This window comes from Lepidochelys kempii, chromosome 17 (genome assembly GCF_965140265.1).
Source record: "Lepidochelys kempii isolate rLepKem1 chromosome 17, rLepKem1.hap2, whole genome shotgun sequence".
Taxonomy (NCBI): domain Eukaryota; kingdom Metazoa; phylum Chordata; order Testudines; family Cheloniidae; genus Lepidochelys; species Lepidochelys kempii.
Genome location: NC_133272.1, coordinates 25,508,039 through 25,520,878, shown reverse-complemented (window position 1 = coordinate 25,520,878; position 12,840 = coordinate 25,508,039). Strand labels below are relative to the sequence as shown.

The following is a 12,840-nucleotide window of genomic DNA, read 5'->3' as shown; positions in this document are numbered from 1 at the left end:
TTGTGTGGTGAGGGGCAGCATGGAACATGGAGAGACACCCCCCCTTCCCCAGTGTGTTCATGGAGAGTGAGAGGGGGTTCTCAACTCTATATTATAACAGGGGCCATTGTGAGAGACACTCCTGGGACTCACAAGCAGACGCCTCACTGTGCCAGGACTGGGCAGCATCCCTGAGGAGGGGGAATCACGGGGAGCAGCCCCACCATGCAGCGAGCAGAGACTGCGCAATGCTAGTGTACCTGCCTTCCAGCAAGGGTGCACCGCCAGGAGCTCCATGTGCTGGAGCCTCAGAAATCCCAGGGGTTTTTTGGCCTCCCTCCAGGAAGTGGTTCCAGATGCATGTGGTTCTTGCAGGATCCTGTCACATCCTCTGTCAGCAACACAGCCAATGGCCCTGGGGACGCTGTGCAGAACTGACCATAGACACCATGGGCCAGGTGTTCAGAAGGACACCTTCAGAGGACTGGGCCAAAAGAAATCTTATGAGGTTCAACAAAGACAAGTGCAGAGTCCTGCACTTAGGACAGAAGAATCCCAGGCACCGCTACAGACTAGGGACCGAATGGCTAGGCAGCAGTTCTGCAGAAAAGGACCTAGGGGTGACAGTGGATGAGAAGCGTTACCTAGGGAGGTGGTGGAATCTCCTTCCTTAGATATTTTTAAGGTCAGGCTTGACAAAGCCCTGGCTGGAATGATTTAGCTGGGGATTGGCCCTGCTTTGAGCAGGGGTTGGACTAGATGACCTCCTGAGGTCCCTTCCAACCCTGATATTCTATGATTCTAAGGACACAGCATGGTGTGTGCACACTGGATGCTGATCTCTTCTGAAACTAAGCTCCAAGAGCCTAGGTCACAGGAAATAGATTTCAGGGGCGATCATGCAGGAGGAGAATTTCGTAGATTTGAATGGACAAAGGAGAGAGCTGCAGGAGCAGCCTGCCTCGGGTCTCCCATGTTCTTGGCGGGATAGACTTTGCTCCCATGACATTGCCATAGAGACACACCAGGATGGCGCCTTCTCAGGACCTGTCAGGGCACTGCATGTGGGGCAACTCTAGAAAGCTGGGGGAATGCTGGGAACAGCAGGGTGTGTTGCTCCCATTGCTCGGTATAAAGAGAGGATCCATGCCTCCTGCTTCTACATCCTGTGCATAGGAGGAGTCTCTGGAGAAACCGAGCTCCACTCCCAAGGGATGGCTGTAGAATTCCTGCTCCAGTGCCAGACAAAACATAGCCTCTCCTGCTTGCAAGGGACCCTTCCTAGCCTTGTACCCAGAATCCTGAATGATATCCAGAAGCTAAAAGAACTCCAGATCCCTGGCATCACATGCTCACTGCAGCTCGCTCCATTTAGGATGGGCACTAGCTGATTTTCCAGGGGAATTCTAAACTGAAGCCAGTGCAAAAGTGACCCAGCCAGGAGCTAGAGAAGGCAATGGAGTGCAGCATTGAGTGCAAAGCATCAGTCAGTTGGGCAGCTGTTGCTGGGAGGGAGCTATGGGGAACTGCTGCTAAGTGATAATCCAGGAGCAACCAGGGACCCACTAAGACCCGATAGGGGTGAACTCTTCTGGCAAAGGGCAGCACAACTGCACAGTACCCGGGGCAGACATGGTGCTCTCCAGCTGTGCTGCTCCATGCATCCACCATCGCCCCAAGCCCTACGTCATTCCAATCCTCTCCAGGCGGGGATGCTGTGCGCTTGGCCCCAGCCAGCTCTGTGTCTCCGAGGCTTGGGGAGGAGAGACACAGCAGACTTCAGGCTCCCAAAGCAGGGGCTGCAGAGCTGAGCACCAACAGGCCCCAGACTTTCCTTGCAGCCAAGGGTTCAAGTGGCCAATGAGCCGGGGGAAAGTGCGTCGGTACGACGTATCAGTAAACAGTGGCCACCGGTACCAGCCGACGTTAAAGCGCTGCCGCGGCAAAACATTGCTGCGGCAGCGCTTTACTGTTGTTGCCCCTTCTGCCCCCGCAGGCCGCCAACAGCGGGGACAAAAGAAGCAGCTGCCCCAGGGCCAGCGATTTAAAAGGGCCCGGGTCTCTGGCTGCTACTGCAGCTACTGCACTAGTGGCGGCCGGAACCCTGGGCCCTTTAAATCGCTGCTGGAGCCCTGGGTGGCATGGGCCAGGGAGTTTGGACAGGCTGGCTGGGGGACACTGACCCCCAGCCCCGCCACTTCTGCAGGACAGAGCCAGCCCCCATACCACTAAGTGTTGAGTGTTACTTTGACCCCTGCCAACGAGCAGCTCCCCCGAGCCCTCTGGAGGGAGGAGCAAGAAGCCATTGGTGAGCCGGGCCTGTGACTTGGAAGGCTGACATATTTAATGAGCCCTGGCCGCAGCTGTCCCATACCCCCAGCCTGGGAGCCTGCCCTGCCCCAGGCCCTGGTTGTCCCATACCCCCCAGCCTGGGAGCCTGCGCCATTCCGGGCTCCAGCAGTCCCATATCCCCAGCCCCAGAGCCTGCCCCTCCCTGGGTCTTGGCACACTCTTGCTGTGCACAAGCAGCCTGGAAGCCCCTGACTGAAGTTACACTTGGGGTGACCGCCCTGAACTTTGCTGCCAGACATGGTCTCCCAGGGCTGTGGCTGCCCAGCTGCTCTCTGGGCTGGAAATGGATGTACTCTCCTGAGCCCAGGTGCATGGATTAGTGTAATGAGGCTGCCAGCACTACAGGCCCATTAGGGGCACGCAGCCACCACAACAAGCTGTAAAACAAACACGGCTGCCTTTGGGAGCCTGGATACGGGGAGAAAGGGTGCAGGCCAGGCCCTGGAAGCAGGGAGGCAGAGAGCAGGCCTAGACTCAGGGGAGGCGGAGATGAGGGGGAGCTTTTGAAAAATCCTGCAGATTTTCAAGTAATGGCCATAAAGCACCACAGATGGAGCTGCACAGACCTTAGCAGCGGTGAATGTGGCACAGCCCAGCACCGCGTTCAGCCCCAGAGCAGTACACGATCTCTGACTGCCCTGTAGTTTCCTTTGGCTATGTACCCACATTGTGCAGTAGTGTACCTGGGAGCTGTGAACAGCTGCCTTGCCCCACCCCAGAAGTGGCTGCATTTCAGGGCCAGAGAAGGCGATACTATGCATCCCTTACCTAACTCCCAGGGTTTGTGAGGCACCATTACTGCTCATTTATAAAGCCCTGGGAACTCCTCCAATGGCCAATTCTACTAGGACCAGCCTTCTCCCAATCCCATCCCATCCCTCTCCTGTGCATGTTTCAGTGGGAAGCTGGTGTCTCCAAAGTGGAAGAATTTCAAGGGTCTGAGGCTGCTTTGCCGGGATAAAATCCGCCTCAACAACGCTATCTGGAGAGCCTGGTACATCCAATGTGAGTACACGGCCCAGCTGCCCTTGGGCCGGGCCCTGAATCCTCCCCCTGCAGCCAGACCTATGGCTCCGAGAACCTGGCCCTCATCTGGGGACGCTGGGGGAATGACTCTGGGGAGTGGGAGAAGTCTCTCCCACAGTGAGGGAGGGGCAGATCTTCACCCTGAGGAGAGACTCAGAGTGGGTGGGTGACTGAGTGAGAAGGGCAAGTCCTCTCCCTGGATGAGGTGGTAGAGGAGGCAGGTCCTGTCCCCAGGGGGGGCAAGGCCTGTCCCTGGATGGTGTGGGGAGGGGCGACTAGACCCTGACTCTAGCCTCTTGTGGGCAGATGTGGAGAGGAGGAAGAGCCCCGTGTGTGGGTTTGTGACCCCCCTGGAGGGCTCCGAGGCGGAAGAGCACCGGAAACCCGAGGTATGTACACAAGGGCTCTTCCCAGCCACATTGGGGTCGGGGGGATAGATCTGCAGCCAGTTGCCTGGGTCTGGGCTGAAGGTCTCTATTGGTCTGGCTCTGACAGGCTGGGGGCAGTGATGGGGTGGTGGGGGTTGTTTCTGCAGTTCCCAGGGTTCAATGGCTTCTCTTTTGGCTGAGGAAAACCAGCCCTGAGGCCAAGCGCCCAGGTGGGAGCCACATTGCACTCCTGCAGCTGGGGAAAGGGAAATGTGTGTGTCATGCCTCACCCAGCAGGGGGCGCTGTGGGGAGCAGGGCAGGAGCGTTGGCTGTTGTGGGAGCTCCCAGCTATGCCAGTTCCAGCCTCTCCCAGCAGAGGGTGCTGTTGGGAGGGTGCAGGGGTGCGGGCTGTGGGGGACGCTAAGATCAGGTGCTTGCTGAGGGTGCCTGTGACCTGTGTGCTGGCTGTGTCCTTGCCAGGCTGTTGTGCTGGAGGGGAACTACTGGAAGCGTCGGATCGAGGTGGTGATGAAGGAGTATCACAAGTGGAGGATTTACTACAAGAAGCGGGTCAGCGTCTCCTTTCCCTGCAGTGCTCATTGCTTTGGGGCTGTGAGGCCAGAGCAGGGCACTCGTGGGTGGCAGGGCCCAGACACTACAGCTCTGGGCATGCTTGACATGCACAGATCCTGAGCCAGCCCCTGGGCTCCTGGCCTTGCTTAGGGACACTGTCTGTGAAGGCCGCTTGCTGGGAGGCTGAGGGCTGCACCTATCACTGTGTAGGGCGGATTGCAGATGTCCCCTGGTCTCTGATAGAGGGCAGGCCTCAGGTTTCTCAGCAGCCTGGCACAACTCACTCCCCCAGACCCCACATGGCCTGGACTGGCCTGCCCGCAGCGGGATCCCCAGGGCTGTGCTTTGCCGGGCGCTGATGGGCCCCATTGCCCCCATCAGCCACCCCAGGAGCAGGTGACCTGGGACAGAGTGAAGGAGGGAAAATCAGCAACCAAAGGGTTCTGCGGAAATCTACTGATGCCAGGCAGGGTGGTGATGCCACCTAGTGGTTGTTTAAGGTTCCTGGCACATGCCCTGTCTCCAGTGTCTCCCATTTTGGAGTGCAGCAGTGGCTGGCTGCATAAGCCAGGAGGAGCAGCTGCTCTCCCAGGGGCAGGGGCAAGGATCTCTCATTCCCTGCTGCTTACCTACTGGAGCCAGCGTTCCAGCAAGACAAGGGGAGGGCGCTGCCAGGTGTCTGTGATATCCCTTATATTCCCTGGGCAGCCCACTCATGATCCTGCTGGGGTTTTGGGAGGAAGGATCAGAGTCTTTATAAAATAAATACAAATAAAAATGACACTGTCACTTGGCCAGTGCGTGGGGTCATGGTCCTGGCCAGTAATGGGAGGTTATCCATGCTGAGGGTGGCCAAAGTGTTTACTTTGGGGTGCCAGGGTCCAGATGCCACCATACAGAACTGCCCCCTCCCAGGGCACCCCACCCCTGGGCTGAAGACCACTGCAGTCTCGTCAGCCCTGCCCAAAGGGGAGAGCCATGGTGCCCTTTTCCACCTCCCTTGTTGGCTGCTTGGGGTGCACTGCCAACCTCGCCCCAGCTTGACTCCCCTATCAGGAGAAGGGGCTGACAGGTCATGTTTTCCATGCAGCTTCGAAAGTCCAGCCGGGAGGGTGAGATCTCCAGCTCAAAGCAGGTGAGTCCCCCACAGGGGTGAGGGGCGGCCTTCTGCAAGAGGAAGTGGTGGGAGGAGCGGCGCTCGCTCCAGATCCCAAGCATTGCCAGCTCTCATGGTTTGATCACTTGTCTCATGATACTTGGTGTTTTCTTAAAGCCCCAGCTGCTGGAGTCTGGTGATTACTCTATCATCTCAGCTTTGGTGTCTTTTAAAAAGTACGTTTCTAGCCCTCGTGGCTGTGTGAAAACGCTGGAAAGTGCCTCCAGAAGGCTCAGATCCCAGAACGCAAATACCACATGCCCCGCATGCAGTGGTCTTTTCTAAAGGGCTCCTGGCTTTTAAGCCAGACTCATGATTTTTTGGGACCCAACTCTTTGGAGTTCGTGCGGCTGGAGATGCTGGAGCCTCATCTTCCCAGTTGGAATGTATGAAATTAACAGGAGCAATATCCTGGAAATGAAGGGTTAAATAAAGTCCTGGGCAGGTAAATATTCATTCGGTTAAAACTGGCGTGATCGGCTAAGCCCCCTACACAGCACAGGGGTGCTGGCAGGGGAAGCATTTCTGCAGCTTCAGAGCTGCCTTTGGGAATGTTTTGAAGCCTGGCCAGCATGCCCCCGGGGACCCAGCTGGAGCACTGCTTCACCACCTGGGCTGAATTCAGCTCCAAGAAAGGGGACCTGAAAGGGAGAGAAGAGTCCAGTTTCAGACTTCAGCCATCCTGCCCCACGCTGCGTCCACCAAGAGCAGGGAAGAGACGCCTCTCAGCTGGCTGTACAAACCTGCCAGGTCTGGGAGCTGGAGCACTGGTCCCGCGGAGAGAGAAGTGGTAGAACTATGGCAGACCCCCATCTTGTCCCCCAAAAGAGGGGATTCAGGCCAGGGTCAGAGAGAGCTTGAGGCCTGAGTGTGTGACTGGGAGACACAGTGACATTCAACAAGTGTCTCTCTGGGCCGCCACGTCCCCATCTGTAAGTGGGGCTGTCAGGATGAAGGGAGACTTGTGTTGGTAAATGCAGATGTATAGCCCTACACACAGGCTAATTATGCTCCCCAGACTGGCTGGCTGTGAGTCAGAGGGGACTGTTCCTTGTCTGTAAATGTGTGTCTGTAAATGTGGTCGGGTGGGGTTGGACAGACTGTATGTTTGTGCGTAATCAAAGGGCTGGGGAGGTAGGGAGAGGGGTGATATTGTTCCATTTGCTGCCATGGTTGGATGAGAGCGGAGCCTGAGCTTCAAGGTCTCCTGGACTTGGCCCTGTGGTTTGAGTTTGGGCCCTTCTGTGTCCGGAGTCAGGCGAATGTCAAGTGACCCTCACTCCAGCACTGATTCCTCTGGGTTCAGAGGGCGCTGCGGCCAGCTCTGCAGGTCCAGATTGTCCTGTCCCACCCTGCAGCCCAGCTGCCTCCAGGAGGGCCATGGCTGGCCAGCCCCACACGTTGGATGGCTCCACTAAGACAAGGGAAGGGAATTCCCCCAATGCTCAAAAATTCCAGCTGGATGCATTTTGCTTTGACTATCCCAGACTCTCTCGGTTGAAACAAGGGATGTGATCTTGAATGAACCAGGAAAACTTTCTTCAAAGAGGGGTCTGGGGTACAGGAGCTATGGCAGCCCAACCTGCTGGGGAAGGCTCTAGTACAAGAATCATTTCCCATCATGACATGCAGCCACTTCTGGGCTAGGGGAGGGCAACAGTTCCCCTGCGTAGCTACGCCCCCACAGCACTCTGGGACAGGCAGGATGGGTGTCAGATCAAACTGCAGGGGGATGGGATGGAGAGCAATGGAAGGGCTTTGCCAGAGTTAGTGTGTGGCCAGGGCAGGGGGGTTAACAACCCCCTGTCCTCCAGATTAAAGACTCCCTGATGACTACAATGGCTACGAGGGCAGAGGACCTGGAACCAGCACCAGCCACCCAGCACTATAGAGATGGTGCTCTGTCAGAGCAGGAGGGGGCCTGCCAGGGGAGAGACTGCCGGTGGAGAGGGACCAGGGAAGGCCGGGGGCTGCCAGGGGAGAGGGGCCAGGGAGCTGCCAGAGGAGAGGGGCTGGGCGGGTGCCCAGGGAGAGGTGCCCAGGGAGAGGTGCCTGGATTCTGCCCAGGGAGAGGTATCTGGGGGGGCTCCTTTGATGAACTCTCTTGTGCAGGATGAGGGTGTGTGGAAGCCATCGGAGAAATGGTGCAACCAGCTGTTCTCCAGCGTGGTGCCCATGCTGCTGGGGGATGAGAATGAGGAGGCTGGAGGGCGGCAGCTCTTTGACTTGGACAGCTTCCTCTCGGACATCTCAGACACGCTCTTTACCATGACGCAGCCCCTGTGCTCCCACCAGACGCTCCCAGAAGACGGTACGTCCCTCAGACTGCGTTCTCACCCATGAACCTCACTGGGGTAGTGGGGGGTGGCTGAGGGGTTCTGGCGGGGTCCTGCCCTAGTTGCATTAGCTTCTTCACGTTTTCTTAGCATCCCCCCCTCAAACGAGGAGCTCTGGTCCTGTCCTGCACTAGCCAGGCCTGGTCTCCAGAGCGATCTCCCCAGTGCGGCTCCTCCCAAAGCAGCAAGGTCAGGTTAATGAGATGCCACAGGCAGTGCCCACTCCCTTTCCTTCAGTGCCCTGCCCCCACCCGGCAGCCCAGGAGCCACTCAGGTGGGGCAGGGGCAGCACTTCCCATGCATGCAACGGAGCAAACAATACAGACGGGGGGTGCTAGTCCCAGGAGCAATGGCCCAGTGCTAATAATAACAGAATACACTTCCAGAGCACCTTCCTGCCAGGGGACCCCAGGGCTCCGCTCAGCCACCACAGTCATGCAGTCCCCTCTGGGGTGGAACATGGCCCTTGTGTACCACTGCATAGCAAACTAGAATGGCAGGCAGAGAATGCCATGCCCTGCTGAAAGTGGGCGCATGTAAAGCCTGGAGTGGGAGCAGGCTAACGTGCTGATTGGTAGCCTCTTTGGTAGCCCCCCCCTCCCTCCAGTGGCCAGGGCCATGGGCATGTCTCAGGAGGTCAGTGGGAGAGGTGAGGCTGAGACAGGAGTGTTCTTTAGCAGCTGCTGTAAGAGCCCCAGTGGGGCAGAGGCCCAGGGAGGTTCTTCAAGCTGCCAGTGCTTTACAATGGGGGAGCAAAGTCACTACTGGCCCTGTAGGGAGGCAGTGTGGCCTAGAAGCTGGCACACTAGGCTGGGACTCAAGACCCCTGGGTGCTACTCCCGCCTCTGCTGCTGAGTGACCATGGACAAGTCATGTCCCTTCTCATGCCTCGGTTTCCCCATCTATAAAATGGGTATAATGACACTGGCCTCCTTTTCAATGTGCTGAGACCCGTGACTGAAAGGTGCTGGATAGGGGCTGGAGTTTATTGTTAATATCTGCCCTTTCAGGACAGTTCTCCCCTGCCACGTACTCCTGCCTGGCTGAGCCCACCCTGGTCTGTGCAGGGCAGGTCCTCTCCCTCCTGCTCCAGGGACCCTGCCTTCTCAGCCGTCCCCTCCTGCCTGAGGGAAGGAGAACCTGCTACCAGAATGCAGCAGCCCCTCCTGGGCTTCTGTCTCCCTCAACCAGCAGGAAGAGGGGATCCAGCACCCAGGGCTGGGAAATCCCTCCCATCCCTTGTGCAGATGATAGTGGCTTCAGGCCATGGGGGGAAAAGCAGAGGATTCTCGGTGGGGAGGCTGCCCAGCATTAGTGCTGGAGCAGATGAGTTCTCAGCTGCCCCCCTTCTACTGGCTTGTGGCACAGATACATTCTCTGCAAGGCCATGAGACAAATGGTCTCCCAGGAGAGCCCTATAACGGGGCAGATGTAGAGAGGCAGGGCAGGAGGCTCCTTGAGGGCTAACAAGCTGGCAACAGTGAGCCAGGGAATGTGGAACACAAGTAGAGGACTACAGGGAGCAGGAATTGGGGTCCAAGGGAACGGGCAACTGATGGGCTGGTTCTGCCCTTTTGCAGCCTACACTGGGAATGCCGACATGATCCAGCCAGGCTTGATCCCGTTGCAGCCAAATCTTGATGATTTTATGGAAATCTCAGGTAGGAGCCAGCCCTGGCAGGGGACCAGCTATTTGCGGAAGCTGGATTTGTGCAGCGGGGTTGGGGACAAATGCCCCATCTCCCCACTGCCTCAGAGAGCTTAGCCTCAGTGGGCTGGAGCTGAGTGCTGTCCCCGGCCTGGCAACAGAGGGGGCTGACAAATGGCAGTGGGTAGAGCTGATGGGGGGGGGCGGGGGGGGGAAGCGGGGCCTCTGGGATTTCACACCAATGAACTGAAGGAGGGAAGCAGTGGCACTGTGGTGAAATGCCCTGATGGTACTAAGCTGGGGGGAATTGCAAACAGAGCAAGGACGGAGCATACAGCAGGTTCTGGGGAGCCGAGCTGTGCTGGGGCAGGAGGGCAGGAAGCCAGGTCCTGGGGAAACTGAATTTCTCCAAATGTAGCTCTCTTTACAGGAATGTGAAACCACAAGGGGGTTTGGCTGCAGACAGAGGAAGGAAAACTCTCCCCACAAGTTTCAGAGTAGCAGCCGTGTTAGTCTGTATTTGCAAAAAGAAAAGGAGGACTTGTGGCACCATAGAGACTAACCCATTTATTTGAGCATGAGCTTTTGTGAGCTACAGCTACGAAATCCGCTGAAGCGAGCAGTAGCTCACGAAAGCTCATGCTCAAATAAATTGGTTCGTCTCTAAGGTGCCACAAGTCCTCCTTTTCCTTCTCCCCACAAGAAAGAGGAAATCTCGAGGGGGCGAGCAGCTTTCTGCTGTGCTGCCGGGGTTGGGGGGAAGGATGGGGGCAGGAGCCTGGGTGGGGTAGGGGGGGAGCTTTTGGAGGGGTCCCCTCATTGCTCCTGGAACTCCCCTATCTGCCCCCGCACCCCTAGGCCATTGAAACAGCCTGCGTCTGGCTGCATGGGAGCGCAGGACCCTCAGGCTGGGGGGACCAGGCCTTAGGGAACAGGGATCTCCTGGTCACCGTGCATGGTTCAGGGCCTGGACAGAGGTGCAGCCCTGTGACAGCTGCCCCTTGCAGCTGAGAGGAAAGGAAATGGGGTCCTGATGGTGGTCCCCAGGGGATCAGGTCCTGATGGGGCCAGGCAGTGATTTGCTGCCAGGGGAGGGCAGTGCATATGGATATGGTGACTGACCCCGCAGGGGGCTGTTCCTGCATCCCCTGGGCAATGCCGTCCTACAAGTGCTGCTCACAGAACCAGCCTTGTCATCCGGGGATTAGGCTTGCAGGCAGGTCATGGGCCACCTGTGCAAGGGAGGGGAAGGAAGGGGAGGGAGCGCATCCACTCGGTGCTGGACTTCTCCATTGCGCTCCAGCAGCTCAGCCTCCAACTCTGCCCCAGAGGGAGGGAAAGTGAGGCCAGACTGGGCCACTGAGCTATGGGGCAATAGTAAATGGTGGACCCTGCCCCATGGTGCTCACGCCACCAGCTCTGCAGAGGAGAACAGCCCAACCTGAGAGCAGGGGTGCAAGGGCTTTTAAGGGGTGGGAGTCATGGGGTGCCCCAACCGGGTGGGGGGCGGGAGTGTGAGCATCTGGGGTCCTCTCCCTCCCCTGCTGGAGGGGGGCTCGGAGGAGAGACGCTGCAGAGGAGGCTAAGAGCGCGTGGGTGGGGGAGTGAGAATATGCGGGAAAGAGTTTGCAGGCGGGAATCAGGACAGAGTCAAGCCATAAAAGTTGGGCTAAAGGAAACCCAGCTCTAGAGACTGGTCAGGGAGAGCAGAGATCCCTGCTCACAGCCCTGCAAACTGGGCTGGAGCGAGACACTGAGCAACGCTGAAGAGTGGGGTAGGAAGCCAGGGGGAGGAACACAAATGAGAGATACAGCTCAGGTCCCTCTGCACTTTTTTCAGCCATGGGGCAGCCCCACCCCAAGGCTCCAGCATGGCTCCTTGCCATTGATGGGCCCAACTTGTCCCCAAACCAACCTGTAGCTTTGGGCTTCAGCTCCAGGGGGGAAGCTCTGGAAATGCCCTAGCTATGAACTTGGAAGGTGCCCGGCCAGCACAACCTGCTGAGCTCGGTAGAGGTCCATAAGGAGCTATGTAAAGGGCTACATTTTGGCTGCACTGTATCTCACAAACCAGGGGCAGCTGGGAGTCCTGTCCTAGTGGAATGGCCTGGGCATCGCCACAGCTCTTGCGTCTGCGGCTTCCTGTGGGCTCAGGGCTGACCTTTGTGGAGGCTGATTGGCTTGGGCCTCCAGGAGCTCTGCTGCCAGTATCCACTTCCCACTTTCCTCCTTGGGAGGAAACAAGTGACCTTGCATCATTTGACTGCTGGCTGATGCAAGACCAGTTGCTGGCAGAAAGCAAGGCTGGGACGGCGGACGTGAGTGCAGCCTGCAGGTGCAGCCCTGGGGCACCCTCTGGACGAGCCAGACATGGGGGAAGTGAATGCAGATTCTGCGCTCTTACACCACTTCCTGCAGCCCCACTTGCTGGAGACACTGCGGGTGCCCCAGCTCTGGCCAGCCCCCGCTAATTCGTTTCCTACAGCATCTCCTGAGGGGAGAGGCCAGGACTGGAGCAGCTGGAAGCTCCCCACGGCCAGGGCTCCTGCAGCTGGGAACTAGGGCTGGTGGGAAATTTTCTGCTGAAATTGTTTTTCGATGGAAAATGGGATTTTCAGCAGAATGCTCCCAAAGAGTGTCTGCTTTCCATGGAAAATTCCCCCGTCCCTGAGAAACAGAGCTACCTCTGTCACACATGGCACCATGGTGCCTCATGGGAATTGTTGCGTGCATGCCTCACGCGCCCATTCTCCTTCATGGGCCGTGGTGTCTGACTCCATCGCTCATGCTGCACCATGGGCAGGGAACCTGAGATTCCGAGATTAGAAGGCCACAAGTGATCCCTGGGATCTGACCTGTATAATGCAGGCCAGAGGCCTGCCCTGAATTAATTCCTGGTTGAACTAGAGCAGAGCTTTTAGAAAAAACAGATGTACCAATTGTGAGTGTTGGAGAATCCACCACTACCCCCGGTAAATTATTCCAAAGGTTAATTACCCTCATTGTTAAACATTTGCACTTTATGTCTAGACTGAATTTGTCTAGCTTCCACCTCCAGCCATTTGATCTTGTTCTGCCTTTGTCTGCTAGATTGGAGAACACACTGGCAAAGTTTTATTCCCCATAGAAGTACCTAAAAACTATAATAGATAGATTGAACTCCTTGAATGTGTCACTAGAAGGCAGGTTTTCCAAACCTTTAATCATTTTCATGGCTCTTCTCTGAATCCTCTCCAAATGATCAACATCCTTCTTGAGTGGTAGATGTCAGAACTGGACACAGTATTCCACCACTGCCAAATGCAGAGGTAAAATAACCTCTCTACTTGTACTCGAGATTCCCCTGTTTGTACATCTCCGGATCACATTAGCCCTTTTGGCCACAGTGTCACACTGGGAGC

General features: G+C 57.0%; 1 protein-coding gene across 1 annotated transcript in view; it reads left to right on the top strand.

The window, feature by feature from the left end:
- Positions 1 to 12,840, top strand: part of MLXIPL (MLX interacting protein like) — a 60,806-nt gene that overhangs the window by 17,279 nt on the left and 30,687 nt on the right. Inside the window, exons 2-7 of the mRNA XM_073315439.1 lie at positions 3,230 to 3,336; positions 3,664 to 3,746; positions 4,207 to 4,296; positions 5,390 to 5,434; positions 7,568 to 7,766; positions 9,372 to 9,452. Coding sequence (XP_073171540.1) covers positions 3,230 to 3,336; positions 3,664 to 3,746; positions 4,207 to 4,296; positions 5,390 to 5,434; positions 7,568 to 7,766; positions 9,372 to 9,452 — 605 coding nt within the window. The remainder of the gene's footprint in view (positions 1 to 3,229; positions 3,337 to 3,663; positions 3,747 to 4,206; positions 4,297 to 5,389; positions 5,435 to 7,567; positions 7,767 to 9,371; positions 9,453 to 12,840) is intronic.